This window comes from Cajanus cajan, chromosome 10, assembly GCF_000230855.2.
Source record: "Cajanus cajan strain Asha chromosome 10, NIPB_CcT2T_4, whole genome shotgun sequence".
NCBI lineage: Eukaryota > Viridiplantae > Streptophyta > Magnoliopsida > Fabales > Fabaceae > Cajanus > Cajanus cajan.
The window spans coordinates 19,352,462-19,371,171 of NC_138526.1; the positions used below are offsets into that span (position 1 = coordinate 19,352,462).

At 32.1% G+C, this 18,710-nt stretch overlaps 1 protein-coding gene across 2 annotated transcripts in view; it reads right to left on the reverse strand.

Annotated features, from left to right (window-relative positions):
• LOC109792904 (naringenin 8-dimethylallyltransferase 2, chloroplastic-like) overlaps positions 1-13,990 on the reverse strand; it is a 45,161-nt gene extending 31,171 nt beyond the window's left edge. For both annotated transcript variants that reach the window (XM_020352353.3, XM_029270250.2), the window contains exons 1-4: positions 13,895-13,990; positions 475-758; positions 234-317; positions 60-134 (exon numbers count right to left, since the gene is read on the reverse strand). In XM_020352353.3, the coding sequence (XP_020207942.1) occupies positions 60-134; positions 234-317; positions 475-758; positions 13,895-13,946 (495 nt within the window). In that variant the 5' untranslated portion in view covers positions 13,947-13,990. The remainder of the gene's footprint in view (positions 1-59; positions 135-233; positions 318-474; positions 759-13,894) is intronic.
• Positions 13,991-18,710: the final 4,720 nt, after the last annotated feature.

Here is an 18,710-nt window from a genome sequence, read left to right on the forward strand (position 1 = left end):
GATAAAAATAGCCACGTATTACGTGACATAATATTCATTTTCGTTAAGAAGTTTCGTACCTTATCTATTTCAAAGTCGGCTAAACTATTCACGCTTACATTGTATATCTGCATGGGCAAGAAAACTGCTATAGCCTGACATAGAATGACTCACAGGTGTTAATGAAGTTAAGTAAATGAGGCAAATAGCCTCCATTGGGCATTCTTAAACCACCAACAAATTTGAGACTCCACCTTCAACAAGCCGATAAAAAATGTGGGAGAAATATCAGATAAATTCTCCACTGCAAGGAGAGACGCAGAAATTATGTTTATTGTCTGCACAAATACAAACAATTTAAGTAAATATTTTTAAAAGATTCAAAATATTACATATTTTATTTTACTAAAATCAGAGACAGAGGTTCATACAAAATATATCGATTAATACTATTTTGAAAATTGATGCTAGAAAACAAAAAAGGCTTGACTTAACTATACCAATCGTTGGCATTGGCCTTATAAACCTGATAAAAGTATATAAGGAATCTTTTGTAGAGGCCAAAAGGCTTTTTGGACTAGGATCTTGATGTTCATATTCAAATGATTCTCCAGAGCCTGCATTCATAGAATAACATCTACCACGTTCTTTACTTGTGGATGCTACCTCAATGTATCTATAATCATGCTTCAGGTTATGTTGTTGCTGATGCCTTACGATGAGATATTCATTCTGAATTTTTTGAGTTTTATACCATGAAGCTTTTGTTACGAAAGAACCTAAAATATCAAATGTGGAATGTTAGTGGCTATGAGGACATTTTTCTTTCGTTTTCCATTCTCGCATTACTTTTACTTAAAAATTTTAATTGTTTCCTCCACATGGACAGTAGTTCATCACAGATTTTACGTATAAAATAACTAATAAAATTGAAATAAAAAGTTAATAAAATTAAGAAAAATTATATTATGTAATTATAATTCTAAGAAAAAAATAGATAAAAAAAACCAGTTCAGCTAAATCTTAAAAAAAATAAGCATATTTAGTTACTTTAAAATATGGAATTAAAGATTTTCTATATATATATATATATATATAAAAGAACAACTACAAATTTTTAATATCATATATATATATATATATATATATATATATATATATTATATAATAATTTTGTAATACAAGTTATTTTTGGCTAAGAAGTTGTTTTCTTTCTCCCTTGGAGTTGATCGAGGCTACTGATTAGAAGATTCAGAGCTAGTGAAATTGTGATTCAATTTTGGGGACGTACAGAGTTGCACTTCTCTTCTCTTACGAATCGGGTTTTACAAGAGGTAAGGGAAACTTGTGCTGTCTAAATCTTAAGTAGATTATCTTGGATGATTCATCTTGTTGTTTTTGAGGAAGATTAAATGATGGTTTTCATTATAGTGGCTGGTTTTGAATTTGTTGCATGTTGAAGTTAGGTTTTGGGTTTAAATGCAAAAGGCTGATGGAGGACCATCCTTGGTACTTCACTTCATGTGAGACCCATCACATGGTTCATGACTATGGCTAATTTGAGTAGTATAGAATTTATTGCTTTATTCCATTTTTACCCTTGTATTTTGGGGTATTTTAGTCCTAGGATTTATTTCTTTGAATTTCCCATTTTTGCCCTTGTATTTTGGGGTAATTTAGATGCTTAGGATTTTAATTAGGCTAGGGTGCATCCATTAAGGAGGTGACGCACACTTAGTGGTGTTGTTTGGTCATTTTTTTGGTGTTAGGTAGGCTTAGGCCCAATTGGAGGGCTAAGGATGCATGGACTTATCATGCACCTTGTTGTAGCCAACCTAAACCCTTAAAGATGCCAAACTTGGCCACCAAGTAGCATCTAGGGTTGCATTTGGCATTTCATTTAGGGTGCATTTCTCCCTAGTGAAATTCGGCCACTCACCCTAAATGCAACCCTAAATGCAAGCCTTCCTATATATTCCCCTAGTCTAGCTCCTTGTAGACACTTTGGATATTGATGATATTGAGTGAGCATTTTGCCTCTTGTCATTCTCCTTAGTCTTAGGTACTCCACGGCCTCCTCTCCTTCTCCTCCTCCTACCACCACCGTGAGTGAGTGAGTTAGGCCTACCTTGGGTGGCCTTCACCAACCTAGTGAAGTGAGCTAGCCCAAAAGGAGTAACACCTCCACCAAACACCTCCCTTTCACCTTGCGCCACCTCCTTTACCCTAAACACCCATCCCTTTCCTTAGCACTAGGTTGCCTTTGGCTAACCTCCTCCCCTCTCCACCATAAAAGCAAAACCCTACTTAGGTTTCATCCTACACTTGGATGAAACAACCTTGAGCAAACCCTCTTCACCTTCACCTTTGTGCTTCCGCCAACCATCCCTCCATTTTCTTCATCATTTTGGAGTCTCCTTGTTGAACCAAGATCAAGGGCGTGCATGGAACTAAGCCACATTCCATCAAGTGGTATCTAGAGCCATGGTTCTTCAAGGGTAAAAGTTTCCTTTCCTTGTCTTTATTTGAGTCTTGTTATTTTCTTTTTTTTCTATTCGGTCATTTCTCTTCTTCTCCTCTCTTGACCGAATATTTTTTTTGTGTGGTTCATGCTTGTTTTCCTTGAACCTTCCATGCCTTAGGTTTCCTTGTTTTTAGGGTTGTCATATTCCATGTTAGGTTGAGTATAACATGATCATGCATTTTTCTTTTTGAATCTACCTATTGTTTTGTCAATTTACTTCCTATATTTTGTCTTACACATTTTCCATGTATGTGCCAAACACCTTGCATGAAAACATGAAAAATACCATGGTGCATACATCTTAAAGTGGGCGTGTCATATAGAACTCCTATCTAGGTCATTCATGCATGCTATTAGCTTCTAGCATGTTCCATGTTGCCATGATTTTCCATGTGTGAATCTCCTTGCACATGCTATACAAACCGCCCATCCTTATCTTGCATTTTTCACTTGTTTAAGTTTATTCCTTGTTTGCCAAGAACCCTAAAAAGAATCTAAGAGGTGCTGGACTTTTGTGCTAAACAATTTGACCTAAATAGTACAAAACAAAATCCACTCAAAATATTCCCTAAGGACCTCTAATTTCACGCCAATTGTCTTGCTCCTATGCTATATATTTTGACCTAATTTTTTGTGCCACCACAAGTGCAAAACCTAAGCAACTATTTGGGCTGAAAAATTAAAAAAAAAAAAAAAAAAATTGGACCCAAGGACATTTTAAAGGTAAAAGGCCGTGACCAAAAGAGAACAAGAACAAAAAAATATATACCTTGGACAAAAAGGACTTGTTGCTTGACTTGTGGACTTGGACCTTTCCCTTTGCATTTGGAGTTGGACATATGACATTTGGACTTATTTTGGGACTTATACCTTGGCTGGACCGAAATTACTAAAGGACTTAATCAAGTGAAACTTAAACACAAACCATTCTAGTGCCATTCTAAGTTTAATTCTTTTGAGTGCTAGCTTTTATTGATTGAGTCTTAATTTTTTTGCTTGTCTTTCCTTTGATCTCTTTTGTTTGTCTCATCTTAATCAATCTGAGTTTAGCCTTTTATAATTAGCCTTTTCAGTTTTTATTCTTTGGAACTCTTGCTCTTGGTTGTTCTCATTGACTTGTAGGTGAAGCACCTAACTAGCAAAGTAGCAATCCTTTGGTGGATTGAGTGGAGGAGTGAACCAAAACCCAACCTAGCCTTTGGAAGGGTTTTCACTAAATCAAAAGGAGAGCAAACACTTTGGGGAGAGGTGCTAACCGTTTGCTTCTTGTGAAGGAACCCAAGTGAAGGAGTTTTGAAGACTTGAATTTTGTGTTACTTGTTTTCTTTGCTTAATTTTTTTTTTTTTCGTTCTCGGCCACTTTGTGTTTTTGGCCTTGGTTTCTTTCTCTTGGTTTGTATTTGGCCATTATTAAACCTCTACAACTTGGGTTTTAGAGCGTGTAGAGAAGGTGATTTGAAAACCTTCACTAGGACCTCGACTAGTGTATGTTCTAAATTGCTTTCCATTGCATGCTTTATAGCTTTACTAGTATAATTGTCTAGGATTTTTACTTTTGCTTCCAAAACGTTTAGAAGGCTTAATTCTTTTGCCTACTAGGGGTGCGTGCACACACACACTTGGTAGTGTCAAAATTGTTTTTGTAAGAAAGGTAAAAAGGGCTTAGTAATTTTTACTTGAAAGGGCTTGGTTATTAAGTGATTCTTTGTAGTCCACCTCCCCTTGAAGGTTCAATTTGTATACTTAGGCCTTTTCTACTTATCTTGCACCTTCAAAACTTTTTGTGAAAACCTTTTTATCACTCAATCTTTGTGAAAACCCTTTTAACTCTTTGTGAAAATTTTTGAAAACCTTTTGATCAAAGATGAGTGAGCATTCTAGTGTACATGGTCATAATTCGCATAGTTCTAGGTCTAGTGTTAGGGATGAGCTTAGGCAATTGAAAGATTACCTAAGAAGAAAAGAGGAAGAAAATATAAAAAGAGAGGAAGAAATTAGAAGAAAAGAAAAAGAGCAAGAAAGAAATAATGAAGAAATAAAAAGATTGCTAGAAAGATTAGTTGTGGGAGGAGAGGCTAGTGGTTCAAGACCAAAAGTCACTTCTCCTCAACCCTCAAGAGGAAAGGGGCACATGTATACAAGTGCTCATGAGGAGGAAGGGCATCATACCCAACCTCCAAGTGATATCTTCTTTAGTAGTCATCACAATGATGATTACTATCAAAGGCCCCCAAGACATCATAGAAATAGGGAGTCCTCCAATAGGGAACCTAACATCAATCTTCCCCCATTTCATGGCAAGGATAATGTTGAAAATTATTTAGATTGGGAAATGAAAGTTGAGCAACTTTTCTCTTGCCATGGAATAAGTGAAGATAGGAAGGTTTCTTTAGCAACCCTTAGCTTCCAAGGGCATGCTATGTATTGGTGGACCTCCTTAGAAAAAGAAAGGAGAATAAATCATGAGCCCCCAATCCAATATTGGAATGAGCTCCGTAGTGCCTTAAGAAGGAGGCATATTCCTCCATACTATGACCGAGAGCTTATGGATAAGCTTCAAAAATTGAAACAAGGGTCCTCTAGTGTGGAAGAATATAGGCAATCTATGGAGTTGCTAATGATGAGGGCTGGGATTAGGGAGGAAGAGAGGACCACAATCTCTAGATTTCAAAGTGGTCTTAATCTTGAGATAAGAGACAAAGTTGAACTTCTACCTTATAAGGATTTGAATGAACTTGTTCAACTTTGTTCAAGAGTGGAGCATCAACTTACAAGAAAACCTTTTCGAAAAGACTCCACTCCCTCTTATTCCAAGAGTTTTAAGAAGGAGGGCCACTCTTCCCTACCTTATCCCAAAGAAGAAAAAGAAAAAGAAAATTCATCTTTTAAAGCCCCTTCCAAAGAGTCTAAGTCAAGTGAAATCAAGTGCTTTAAGTGTCTTGGAAGAGGACATATTGCTTCTCAATGTCCTACAAAGAAAACCATGGTTTTAAAAGCCCAAGATCACTATAGTAGCCTTGATGAAGCTACTTCATCTTCCTCTAGTGAAGAAGAAGCCATAGACTCCGAGGAAGAAATTTTACCTTGTGAAGGAGACTTATTGTTGGTTAGAAGGCTCCTTAACAATCAATCTAGTGAAATTGACCAATCACAACGAGAGAACTTGTTTCAAACAAAATGCAATGTCTTAGAAAGTACTTGTTCTCTCATTGTCGATAGTGGGTCTACTTCAAATTGTTGTAGTACTAGATTGGTTGATAAGTTAGCCTTGACTACAAAACCTCATCCTAAACCTTACAAAATGCAATGGATCAATGAGGATAGAGGTGTTGTAGTTAACCAACAAGCAAGCATACCAATCTCTATTGGCAACTATAAAGAAAATGTTTTGTGTGACATAGTGCCATTAGAGGTTAGTCATGTCTTGCTTGGGAGGCCATGGCAATTTGACAAGCACATAATCCATGATGGCCTCACCAATAAAATAAGTTTCCAACACTTAGGTAAGAAGTTTGTGTGGTGTCCTCTATCACCCTCTCAAGTGAATGAGGACCAACTCAAACTAAAGGCTAAGAAAGATGATGAAGAGAAAAGCAAAAACAAAAACAAAAAGAAAAGAAAAGAAAAAAAGAATTTTTCCTTTGAAGAAAAAGGGCTAGGTTCAAGTGAACCTTAACCCTTGTGCCATCCTCCTTCTTTTGGTGCCAAAGAAAGATGGCAATGGAGGATGAACACCTTTTTTAAAAAGCCATCATTGCATAAAAGGCACCCAATCCTAAGTTAGATGATTTGGTGAATGAATTGCATGGGTCAATAAAATTTTGGTGATGCCTCTTTGGCTCTCCCCTTTGCCCTAAGCACTTTCATTCAACAAATTATGTACTAAGGATTGCATAGTTAAGTTTTAATTTTTACTCCCCTAATTGTGGTTTCACTTCTTTTGAAGGATCAATGGAATGGAAGAGCTTAAAGATTTGAGGTCAAATCCTTCTCAAGAAGGAGGGTATGATGGAGGACCATCCTTGGTACTTCACTTCATGTGAGACCCATCACATGGTTCATGACTATGGCTAATTTGAGTAGTATAGAATTTATTGCTTTATTCCATTTTTACCCTTGTATTTTGGGGTATTTTAGTCCTAGGATTTATTTCTTTGAATTTCCCATTTTTGCCCTTGTATTTTGGGGTAATTTAGATGCTTAGGATTTTAATTAGGCTAGGGTGCATCCATTAAGGAGGTGACGCACACTTAGTGGTGTTGTTTGGTCATTTTTTTGGTGTTAGGTAGGCTTAGGCCCAATTGGAGGGCTAAGGATGCATGGACTTATCATGCACCTTGTTGTAGCCAACCTAAACCCTTAAAGATGCCAAACTTGGCCACCAAGTAGCATCTAGGGTTGCATTTGGCATTTCATTTAGGGTGCATTTCTCCCTAGTGAAATTCGGCCACTCACCCTAAATGCAACCCTAAATGCAAGCCTTCCTATATATTCCCCTAGTCTAGCTCCTTGTAGACACTTTGGATATTGATGATATTGAGTGAGCATTTTGCCTCTTGTCATTCTCCTTAGTCTTAGGTACTCCACGGCCTCCTCTCCTTCTCCTCCTCCTACCACCACCGTGAGTGAGTGAGTTAGGCCTACCTTGGGTGGCCTTCACCAACCTAGTGAAGTGAGCTAGCCCAAAAGGAGTAACACCTCCACCAAACACCTCCCTTTCACCTTGCGCCACCTCCTTTACCCTAAACACCCATCCCTTTCCTTAGCACTAGGTTGCCTTTGGCTAACCTCCTCCCCTCTCCACCATAAAAGCAAAACCCTACTTAGGTTTCATCCTACACTTGGATGAAACAACCTTGAGCAAACCCTCTTCACCTTCACCTTTGTGCTTCCGCCAACCATCCCTCCATTTTCTTCATCATTTTGGAGTCTCCTTGTTGAACCAAGATCAAGGGCGTGCATGGAACTAAGCCACATTCCATCAAAGGCATTAACTTGTTTGTGTAAATTTGGGTGCATGTCATTTTGGTGAAGATAAATCAGTGAAAATGATATTGTATGTGATGTTTAGGAAGAAAAATTGTGAAGTGCAGGTGAGAAATAAAGGGAAAACTATGAATATGTAGAAAAACTCTACACTCAACATTGTAGCCATAGATGAGCGTTGCAATAATGGGAAAATTTGGGATGGCTAAGATCCAGCGCTACAGTCGTAGAGCGTTGTAGCCATTGGAAAAAATTGGGATGGTAGAGATCCAACGCTATAACCACGGTTGAGTGGTACAACCATAAGAAAAAAACTGAGCTGGCAAAAATCCAATGTTGAAGCATTAGATTGAGTGCTGCAGTGGCAAGGTAAATGACCGAATTTGGTCTTGAGGTACACATGAAAGTTGTAGCCTTAGATGTTAGCTTTACAATAACTTTAGAATCACCTAAAAAGGAGGTTTAGAACTCCAATTGTGACCTTTATAGTGAGTAAAGGTCAAGTTGTTAGCATTTAGGAAAATTGTTACGATTTTTGTGATTTTCAACATGGTAGATGATAGAATTAGAACCTGAGGTCTTTAAGAGAGTTGTAGATAATTTTTTATCTTTTATATGAGATAAAGATGAGTTTGATTGGGCTAGTGGGACTTCAATTGCATTGTATTATGTGAAAGTTATTGTTGTATGCTAATTGACAATTACATGTTCAAAATGGTGTGTTAATTCCCCTATAGCATATAGTAATACATGATGTCCTAATTTATTTTATGATGCATTGTAGAAATGGATGATGATGTGTGAGGATGTTTAAAGTTGTTTACGTTATGATTAATGTTGTTGTAACAACCTAAGATTTTTCTATTTTTTTAATAATTATTAATTAGGGGGAATGAGGATGATTTTATTTTATATTGTGATTAATGGTTATCATTTCATATATTTTAATAGATTTAATTATTAAGAGGAGAATCAGATATTATTAAGAGAATGGAGGGGTTTTAGAGAAATAAGGTATTATTAAATTATATATTAGAAGAGAAGGGAGAAGAACGATTATTATTATCTATGACACTCGGGTGCTCTAGAGAGGACACATCAAGAGAACAAGGAGGAGGAATCACTGAAGAGGAGCCAAAAGTGTAGATCAAATATTTTTGCATCACTCCAGATAAGGGGGAGTGAGAACACTCATTCTTGGGATTTGGGTGTATGCATGAAGGGTAGAGGGATTGGCCCCCAATCCCATAAGTTTTCTGTTTGATAAATTTTGATGTGCGTTTGATGTAGTTTGATTAGTAGAATCAGAATATGTAATTTAATTGATGATCAAATGCTTCTAGATAATGAATTAAGTGCTTTGTAGAAGGGAGTTAGAACCTTAGAGGGATTGGCCCCCAATTCCAAAATATTTCTGTTTGATGATATTTGATGTGCATTTGATGTGATTCAATAAGTATATTTGGAATATGTAATTAATTTGATGATCAGATGTTTCGGAATATATAATTGAGTGCTCTGTAGAAAAGGTTAGAAGCCTAGAGGATTCACCCCCAATCCCATAAGTTTTCTGTTGGACAAAATTTGATGTGCGTTTGATGTGATTTGGTGTGTAGATTCTAAATATGTAATTTATTTGACAATCAGGTGTTTTTAGATAATTAATTGAGTGCTCTGTATGGGGGTTAAAACCCTAAGGGGGAGGATTTGAAGAATTAGATGGAAACCATTCTTAGATGTTTGATTAAAGGATTTATGATGGATGATGAAATTAATTATTATAGAGAGAAAATGAATTTCTTGTTGATATAAGTGATTTGAATGATGGATGTGTTTTCTGCGTTTTGGGATTTTGAGTATAGAAAGCATATTTTGATATGTCAAATGATATTTTATGATGTTCATGATGTTTGTGTTTATGATTGATTTATACGATGATGAATGTGTGTGTGTATATATATATATATATATATATATAGTGAGAGAGTGTGTGTGTTATAATAATACCGGTATAACTTTTACTAAGTATTACACCGCTCAATAACTTTATATTAATTGTGAATTTTGTAAATCCAACCGTTAGATTGAAAGTTCATATCACTTTATATGTGTATATCAAATTTTGTTAAAATTCAACAACAACTTGAATGTAATCAAAGTGTTCATCTTTTAGTATATTTTGAAATGAATATATTATATCAATTTTGCTTTATAAGAATGAAGTATCAAATCATCTGAGATTAATATAAAATTTTGTATCTATGATCTAAGAGATATAAGCTTTCAATCTAATAGTTGAATTTTCAAAATACACATTTAATATAAAGTTATTGAGCGGTATAATACTTAATAAAAGTTACACCGGTATTATTATAACCCTCCTCATATATATATATATATATATATATATGTTGACGAACGATAGATGACATGATGATGAATGACGACATGCATACCTTGTGATAGGTGATTTTCATGTTGATAGATAAACTTGATGCGGATTGATATATATGTTGGTGAACGATGATTTAAACGATGAACATGATTTGATAGTATAGAATCATTTGCATGATGGTGACATGCATCATACTTGCATATTTGAGGTTCTGGTGGGAACCTGATGTTGAGATTCTGGTCGGAACTTGATGTTGGTATTCTGGTGGGAACATTAGTGTGTTGGTAGCCTAAGGTTAACTCGAGACTTAGATACCAACTGTATATTTACGATGATGATGATGATGATGATGATGATGATGATGGTCGGGTACCCCATGCATGTAGGTCTATGTGCACATTATTACATTTATATGTGTGTGTTTGTGAATGAGATGGATGTTGTTATTGAAGTTGAAGTATATGAATGATTGTTATTTAATTGAAGTATGAATTGTTGTTACTATATATATTTTGAAGTATTAATTGTTGTAATTATATTTGTTTATCTTGAAGGAATGAGATGCCAAGGGTTGTGGCCCATTCCCTATAATTTTGTTGGCGTGTTTTGGTATGTTTTGCAGACAAGGACCCTCAACCTTGGGAGGAGCAAGGGGAGGCCTAGGTGTTTGTAACTCTGACGCCAATATGACACCGAGGATGAGAGTAGTTTAGGAGTTATATTATTTCTTGTTAATTCAGTATTTTATTAAAATTACAATTTGTTTATTACTACTCCACTTATTTAATTTTCCAATGAATGGGATTGTTTATTTATGAATTCTATAAGGATGTGTTCTGAGATTTTATGAGTTATCAATGTAAAGTTACTGAGCACACAATGTTGTGTTTATTATTTTCGTTAAGTTGAGAGTTGGTATATATGTTAAAAGATGATTAAGTTGTAAAGAAGTAATTAAGTTGATATGTTGTTATGTGTTGTATTGTTAAGACGTATGATGAATGATGCTTAAATTGTAATGATGTATGATGATAAGTTGTTAAGTTGTTAGGCATGTGGTTGTGATACATGTCTATGTTCAGATATATAGAAACTACAAAAGAGTTAAAGATGTTTTCAAACTTTAATACCTCATTGTGTAGATATACATTGTGTTGAATCCTTTAATAAGTAAGTTGGCTTCTAAATGGGTACATTATTTTTTTATTTTTTTTATAGGCTTTATGTGGTATCCGTATGTGTAACACCCCATTTTTCTTATTTCGATTTTATTTTATTTTAAGGGTATTTTGGTAATTTTATAAGGGTGATAGGGGTGATTTAGTAGCTTGGAACGGGCTGTTCCGGAATTGGAACGGGCCGTTCCAAACTACCAAAAAGCATGTGATTTAGTAGCTCGGAACGGGCCGTTCCAGAATTGGAACGGGCCGTTCCAAACTACCAAGTTGTGTGTGAGTTAATAGCCCAGAACGGGCCGTTCTCAAGATGGAACGGGCCGTTCCGTACTATTAAATATGCCATTAACCCTAATTGGGAACGGGCTTGGAACGGGGCGTGACCGTTGTGGGCAATCAATGCACACCAGAACGGGCCGTTCTGGTTTTGGAACGGGCCGTTCTGGATGTGATTTTTGGCCACGTTTTAATGGTCCGGAACGGGCCGTTTCGGATTTGGAACGGGCCGTTCCGGCGTAAAAAGCCTATAAATAGAGCTGTTTGCCACTCCCAAAAAACACACCTCTCATTTCTGATTTCTTTTCTTCTGCTTTCTCTCTTCTTTCCTCTACTTTCTGCTTCAGACCGAGGGGAACCCAACGAGGGAGATCAACCAGATCTAGTCTAGATTCAGCTTCTACATATCCAGGTACGGGGGAAAAGGGGATTATTTATATGTGGAGTTGCATGAGGGAATTGGGTAGAAGAAGAGCCCTTAGGATTATGAGTAATTTTACAATTATTTCTGTTTGAAGAATTATTGGCATTATTTGATTCTGTATATATTTAGGACAATAAAGATATAATTTGTTTGTAAAAATGATGCTCTAGGAGAGAGAACGAAATTATAGAAAAGTGCATGTAGGGTAGGTTTTGGAAAAATTGGATTATTCCTGTTTGAGGAATTAATTATATCATTAGATTTGGTATGTGTTGAGGATTATAAATATGCTAATAATTTGTAAAATTACTCATAATCCTAAGGGCTCTTCTTCTACCCAATTCCCTCATGCAACTCCACATATAAATAATCCCCTTTTCCCCCGTACCTGGATATGTAGAAGCTGAATCTAGACTAGATCTGGTTGATCTCCCTCGTTGGGTTCCCCTCGGTCTGAAGCAGAAAGTAGAGGAAAGAAGAGAGAAAGCAGAAGAAAAGAAATCAGAAATGAGAGGTGTGTTTTTTGGGAGTGGCAAACAGCTCTATTTATAGGCTTTTTACGCCGGAACGGCCCGTTCCAAATCCGAAACGGCCCGTTCCGGACCATTAAAACGTGGCCAAAAATCACATCCAGAACGGCCCGTTCCAAAACCAGAACGGCCCGTTCTGGTGTGCATTGATTACCCACAACGGTCACGCCCCGTTCCAAGCCCGTTCCCAATTAGGGTTAATGGCATATTTAATAGTACGGAACGGCCCGTTCCATCTTGAGAACGGCCCGTTCTGGGCTATTAACTCACACACAACTTGGTAGTTTGGAACGGCCCGTTCCAATTCTGGAACGGCCCGTTCCGAGCTACTAAATCACATGCTTTTTGGTAGTTTGGAACGGCCCGTTCCAATTCTGGAACAGCCCGTTCCAAGCTACTAAATCACCCCTATCACCTTTATAAAATTACCAAAATACCCTTAAAATAAAATAAAATCGAAATAAGAAAAATGGGGTGTTATAGTATGTGGGTAAGGTCGAGCATACGTGTATAAAGTGATCATAGTATAGGAGCAAGGTTGAACTATACTAATTATAAGTGACCAATCGAGTAAAGTATGAAGTCAGGGGTTAAAATCCCTAACCTAGCTAGTATCAGAGGGTTTTGGTATTTGGAAGGTTGTTGGTGGGCAAATCTCATGAGTGACTTAGTTAAGCTAGTTAATGTTGTGGTAGACCCATATCCAAACTATTCTACCTTGACATAGTACCATACTTCCTAGTTTAAGTGATGAAACCTGAGAAATCAATCTAGCTTAAACTAACTATTGTTTTCTAACCTTGTGTTAGCCACTATTTTCTGGCTTTAATAATAATAATAATAATAATAATAATTTATTATTATTATTATTATTATTATTATTATTATTATTATCATTAATAATAATAATAACTTAGTATTTGGATGATCATTGCTTAGGATAATAGTCTTTGTCAATCTTGTTAAATAATGAGTTTTTTTGTTTTTGGATTAAAAGCATTGTAACAATATAACATACTTATTTAATTTTTTTTATATTAATGTTGATTGTTTGAGTTGATAACAATGTAGCGAAATAAATAAATTTATTTTAGAATTTAGTTTCTATCATTATTTATTTTATAGGTTGATAATATTACATTTGCAATAAGATATCAAATAATTTACATCTATTTTGAAATATTTAAATTCTTATTAAAACTAAATAAATTTAATTATATAGACTTAATTGATCCAATACAATCCAACCCACTCACGATCATGTTGAATTAAGTTAGATTTCAAAAAATATATTATACAAACTTGACCCAACTTAATCTATTAAACTTTGATTGAATCAAATAACATATTCATTCAAACTCAATTCAGTTCAAACTCGATTCAACACAACCTGGCTTGCACCCTCACCTTCAATACACCCATGCATTTATATGCTTCTTCTCATATCACAAGGTTTCCTCAGCAATAAAATTATCAGCATGCACACCATGGAGCCATAAAATAATATAACATTTTTCACATCAATTTTTTTTTAGAAAAATGCATAAACAACATAAATTTGCAGTAATATTGCTGAAATAAAACGGACGAATTTGAAAGGATTACCAGCGGTAAGGGAAGAAGCTAAAGAGAAAGAGCCAAGAAGCACAGAAGCCATTATCCACGCTAACTTTTCAGCGAACTTGTGTCTCACTCAGCTTCACCAAATATATATATATATATATATATATATATATATATATATATATATATATATATATATATATATATATATATAAAGAAACTCTGTCACGTGAACCTTTTAAATATCTGAATTTGAAAGTCAAATGCTAATTAATATTATAGTTGTAGACAGTCACCAAAACACAATTATACCTTCTATTTAATTACAACCTACATTTCTATATAATAGTCATGCAAATTTATGATAAATAATTTCCTATAAAATTATTTATTTTATTAGTAATTGATTTTAAAATATTAATATTTAATTTACAAATAATTATGATAAATAAAAATTAAATTAGATAAGTTGTTGAAAAAATCTCAACAAACTCTCTTATTAAAGTCTCTAAAATTACTTTTCGGAAAGATAGTAATTTTTGTTTAATATATGAGTTGATTAATTTAAAATTTAATAGTACTCTTTAATATGTAATTGAAAACATAAAAGATCATTCAAACACAATAATCATCTGATTTATAATCAACCGTTCATGTAAAACATGAAGTATTATTTTGTGCGAGAAAGTTTTTAAGAATTTTTTAACTTTTTATCTAATTCAATTTTTGTTTATCATCATTATTTATGAAATAAATTTTAATATTTTAAAATAATGATCAAAATTTGTGTTACAATATAATTTATTTATCATAAATATAAATATTATTTATATATCTACAATATTTATTTATTTAAATATAATTTTAATTTCTATTTATATATATAATATTTATTTATATACATAATTTAATTTAAATTTTAGTTATGTATAAGAAACATTTAATTTGAATATTGCACTTACTAAAATACTAGTGTAATGTAAACTTCTATCAAGACTAATCATTAAATTATATATATATATATATATATATATATATATATATATATATATATATATATTAATCGTTAATACGTAACTAAAACAACAAGTACAATCAAATACAAATTAAAATCATTTTCTTTTATTTTAACACCTTCTCTTGTAATTCTACAAAAATATTGGTTATTCCTTTTGAATCTATATATAAATCAAGAAAAACCATGTAATTAGTTAGGCTTTGTTTAGGAGGCGGAGGAATAGAAGGAATGAGAATACATGAGAATTGGTTTAATAAGAAATATGTAAGAAATAAAATAGAATAAAGAAAAATTTGTAATTGTTTGGTAAAGTAGAATTATGTGAGAAATAGAGTGAAAATATTTTTTAAATTAATCCATATTAAATAAAATAAAATACTAACTTAATAAATTTTAACTTATTTAATATTATTATTATTATTATTATTATTATTTATTATCATATTTACATTGTTTAGCATTATATTTAAATTATTTATTTTAAATTGATAAAAATCATATAAATATAAGGTAGTTATAGATTAATGTTATATAAATAATCAATAAAATATATATTCATTATTTATTATTAATAATATTATTTTATTTATTATTATTATTATAAATAAAATAATAATAAACAGTTTGAAATACAACTAAAACTAATAAATTAAAATTTTCAACAAAAAATAAAAATTAAATCTGAAAAACATCGAGAAAAAGTATAAAATTTAAAACTATGAAAGAAAAACAAATGAAAAAAAGGAATAAATCATATCAACACTCGTTCCTGCATACTTGAAAAAATGCAAATTCATAAATATTTTGTGCAATTTCCATGCACTTTCCCTCACATCAAAGGGGAAGTTTAATTTTGATTGGTCCCATTTTAATTATTATGTTTACTTTCTCTTTTATCAAACACTTTATCATAATTCACTTTTACACATTTTCTTTTGACTCCCTTAATTCCCTTTTTCTTCTCACTTACAATATTGTTAGATACATATAGGTATGGCAATGAGGTGGAACAATTTAAATCGTCCTCGTCCCCGAAATTTGTTGGAGATAAAACCTAGATACTCTTTCTCACCTATAACGGGGTTTGGGTTTCCCCACTTCACTCCCATTGTCACTTTTGAACTTTTTTTTTATTTCTTATAAATATGAAGAAAAAAAATTAAAATAAATAAAAATAATACAAATTTTTGCATATAAAGATTTCTAATTTTGGTTTATATATATATATATATATATATATATATATATATATATATATGGATAGTTTTTATTTCATTATTAAGTGGGACAAGAGTGGGCCGAGGCGGGTATGGAGGCGGAGGCGGGACGAGTATTAATATCTATGTCTCCAATTTTACCAATCAGAGAAAATCTGAACCTGATGAATCCGAGCCGAGTCAATATGGGTTTTCCCTATTCAACTCGAGGTGGTAAAGTAGAATTATGTGAGAAATAGAGTGAAAATATTTTTAAAATTAATCTATATTAAATAAAATAAAATACTAAATTAATAAATTTTAACTTATTTAATATTTTCATTATTGTTATTTTTTATTTAGTTTTTTATTATATTTACATTGTTTAGCTTTATATTTAAATTATTTATTTTCAATTGATAAAAATCATATAAAAATAAGGTAGTTCTAGATTAATGTTATATATATAATCAATAAAAATTATATTCATCATTTATTATTAATAATATTATTTTATTTATTATTATTATTATACATAAAAATAATAATAAATAGTTCGAAATACAACTAAAAATAATAAATTAAAATTTTCAACAAAAAATAAAAATTAAATCTAAAAAACATCGAGAAAAAGTATAGAATTTAAAACTATGAAAGAAAAACAAATGAAAAAAAGGCATAAACCATATCAACACTCGTTCCTGCATACTTGAAAAAATGCAAATACATAAATATTTTGTGCAATTTTGCATGCACTTTCCCTGAAGTTTAATTTTGATTGGTCCCATTTTAATTATTATGTTTACTTTCTCTTTTACCAAACATTTTATCATAATTCACTTTAACACATTTTCTTTTGTCTCCCTTAGTTCCCTTTTTCTTCTCACTTACCATATTGTTAGATACATATAGGTATGGCAATGAGGTGGACCAATTTAAATCATCCTTGTCCCCGAAATTTGTTGGAGATAAAACCTAGATACTCTTTCTCACTTATGACGGGGTTCGGGTTTCCCCACCTCACTCCCATTGTCACTTCTGAACTTTTTTTTTTATTTCTAATAAATATGAAAAAAAATTAAAATAAATAAAAATAATACAAACTTTTGCATATAAAGATTTCTAATTTTGGCTTATATATATATATGGATAGTTTTTTAATTATATTATTAAGTGGGGCAGGAGTGAGGGCGAGTATGGAGGCGAAGGCGGGACGAGTATTAACATCTCAGTCTCCAATTTTACCAATCGGAGAAAATCTGAACCTGAATCCGAGCCGAGTCAATATGGATTTTCCCTATTCAAATTGAGGTGGTAAAGTAGAATTATGTGAGAAATAGAGTGAAAATATTTTTTAAATTAATATATATTAAATAAAATACTAAATTAATAAATTTTAACTTATTTAATATTTTCATTATTGTTATTTTTTATTATATTTACATTGTTTAGCTTTATATTTAAATTATTTATTTTCAATTGATAAAAATCATACAAATATAAGGTAGTTCTAGATTAATGTTATATATATAATCAATAAAAATTATATTCATTATTTACTATTAATAATATTATCTTATTTATTACTATTATACATAAAAAAAATAATAAATAGTTCTAAATACAACTAAAAATAATAAATTAAAATTTTCAACAAAAAATAAAAATTCAATCTAAAAAACATCGAGAAAAAGTATAGAATTTAAAACTATGAAAGAAAAACAAATGAAAAAAAGGCATAAACCATATCAACACTCGTTCCTGCATTCTTGAAAAAATGCAAATACATAAATATTTTGTGCAATTTCCATGCACTTTCCCTCACATTTAAAGGGGAAGTTTAATTTTGATTGGTCCCATTTTAATTATTATGTTTACTTTCTCTTTTGCCAAACATTTTATCATAATTCATTTTTACACATTTTCTTTTGTCTCCCATAGTTCCCTTTTTCTTCCCACTTACCATATTGTTAGATATATATAGGTATGGCAATGAGGTGGACCAATTTAAATCGTCCTCGTCCTCAAAATTTGATGGAAATAAAATAAATAAAAATAAAAATAAATAAAAATAATACAAATTTTTGGATATAAAAGTTTCTAATTTTAGCTTATATATATATATATATGGATAGTTTTTTAATTATATTAGTGGGGCAGGAGTGGGGGCGGGTACGGAGGCGGAGGCGGGATGGGTATTAACATCTCAGTCTCCAATTTTACCTATCGGAAAAGATCTGAATCCCAATCCGAACCGAGTCAATATGGGCTTTCCCTATTCAAATTGGAGTGGTAAAGTAAAATTATGTGAGAAATAGAGTAAAAATATTTTTTAAATTATTCTATATTAAATAAAATAAAATACTAAATTAATATATTTTAACTTATTTAATATTTTTATAATTATTATTATTTTTTATTTATTATTATATTTACATTGTTTAGCTTTATATTTAAATTATTTATTTTAAATTGATAAAAATCATATAAATATAAGGTAGTTATAGATTAATGTTATATATATAATCAATAAAAATTATATTCATTATTTATTTATAATAATATTATTGTATTTATTATTATTATTGTACATAAAAAAATAATAAACCGTTCGAAATACAACTAAAAATAATAAATTAAAATT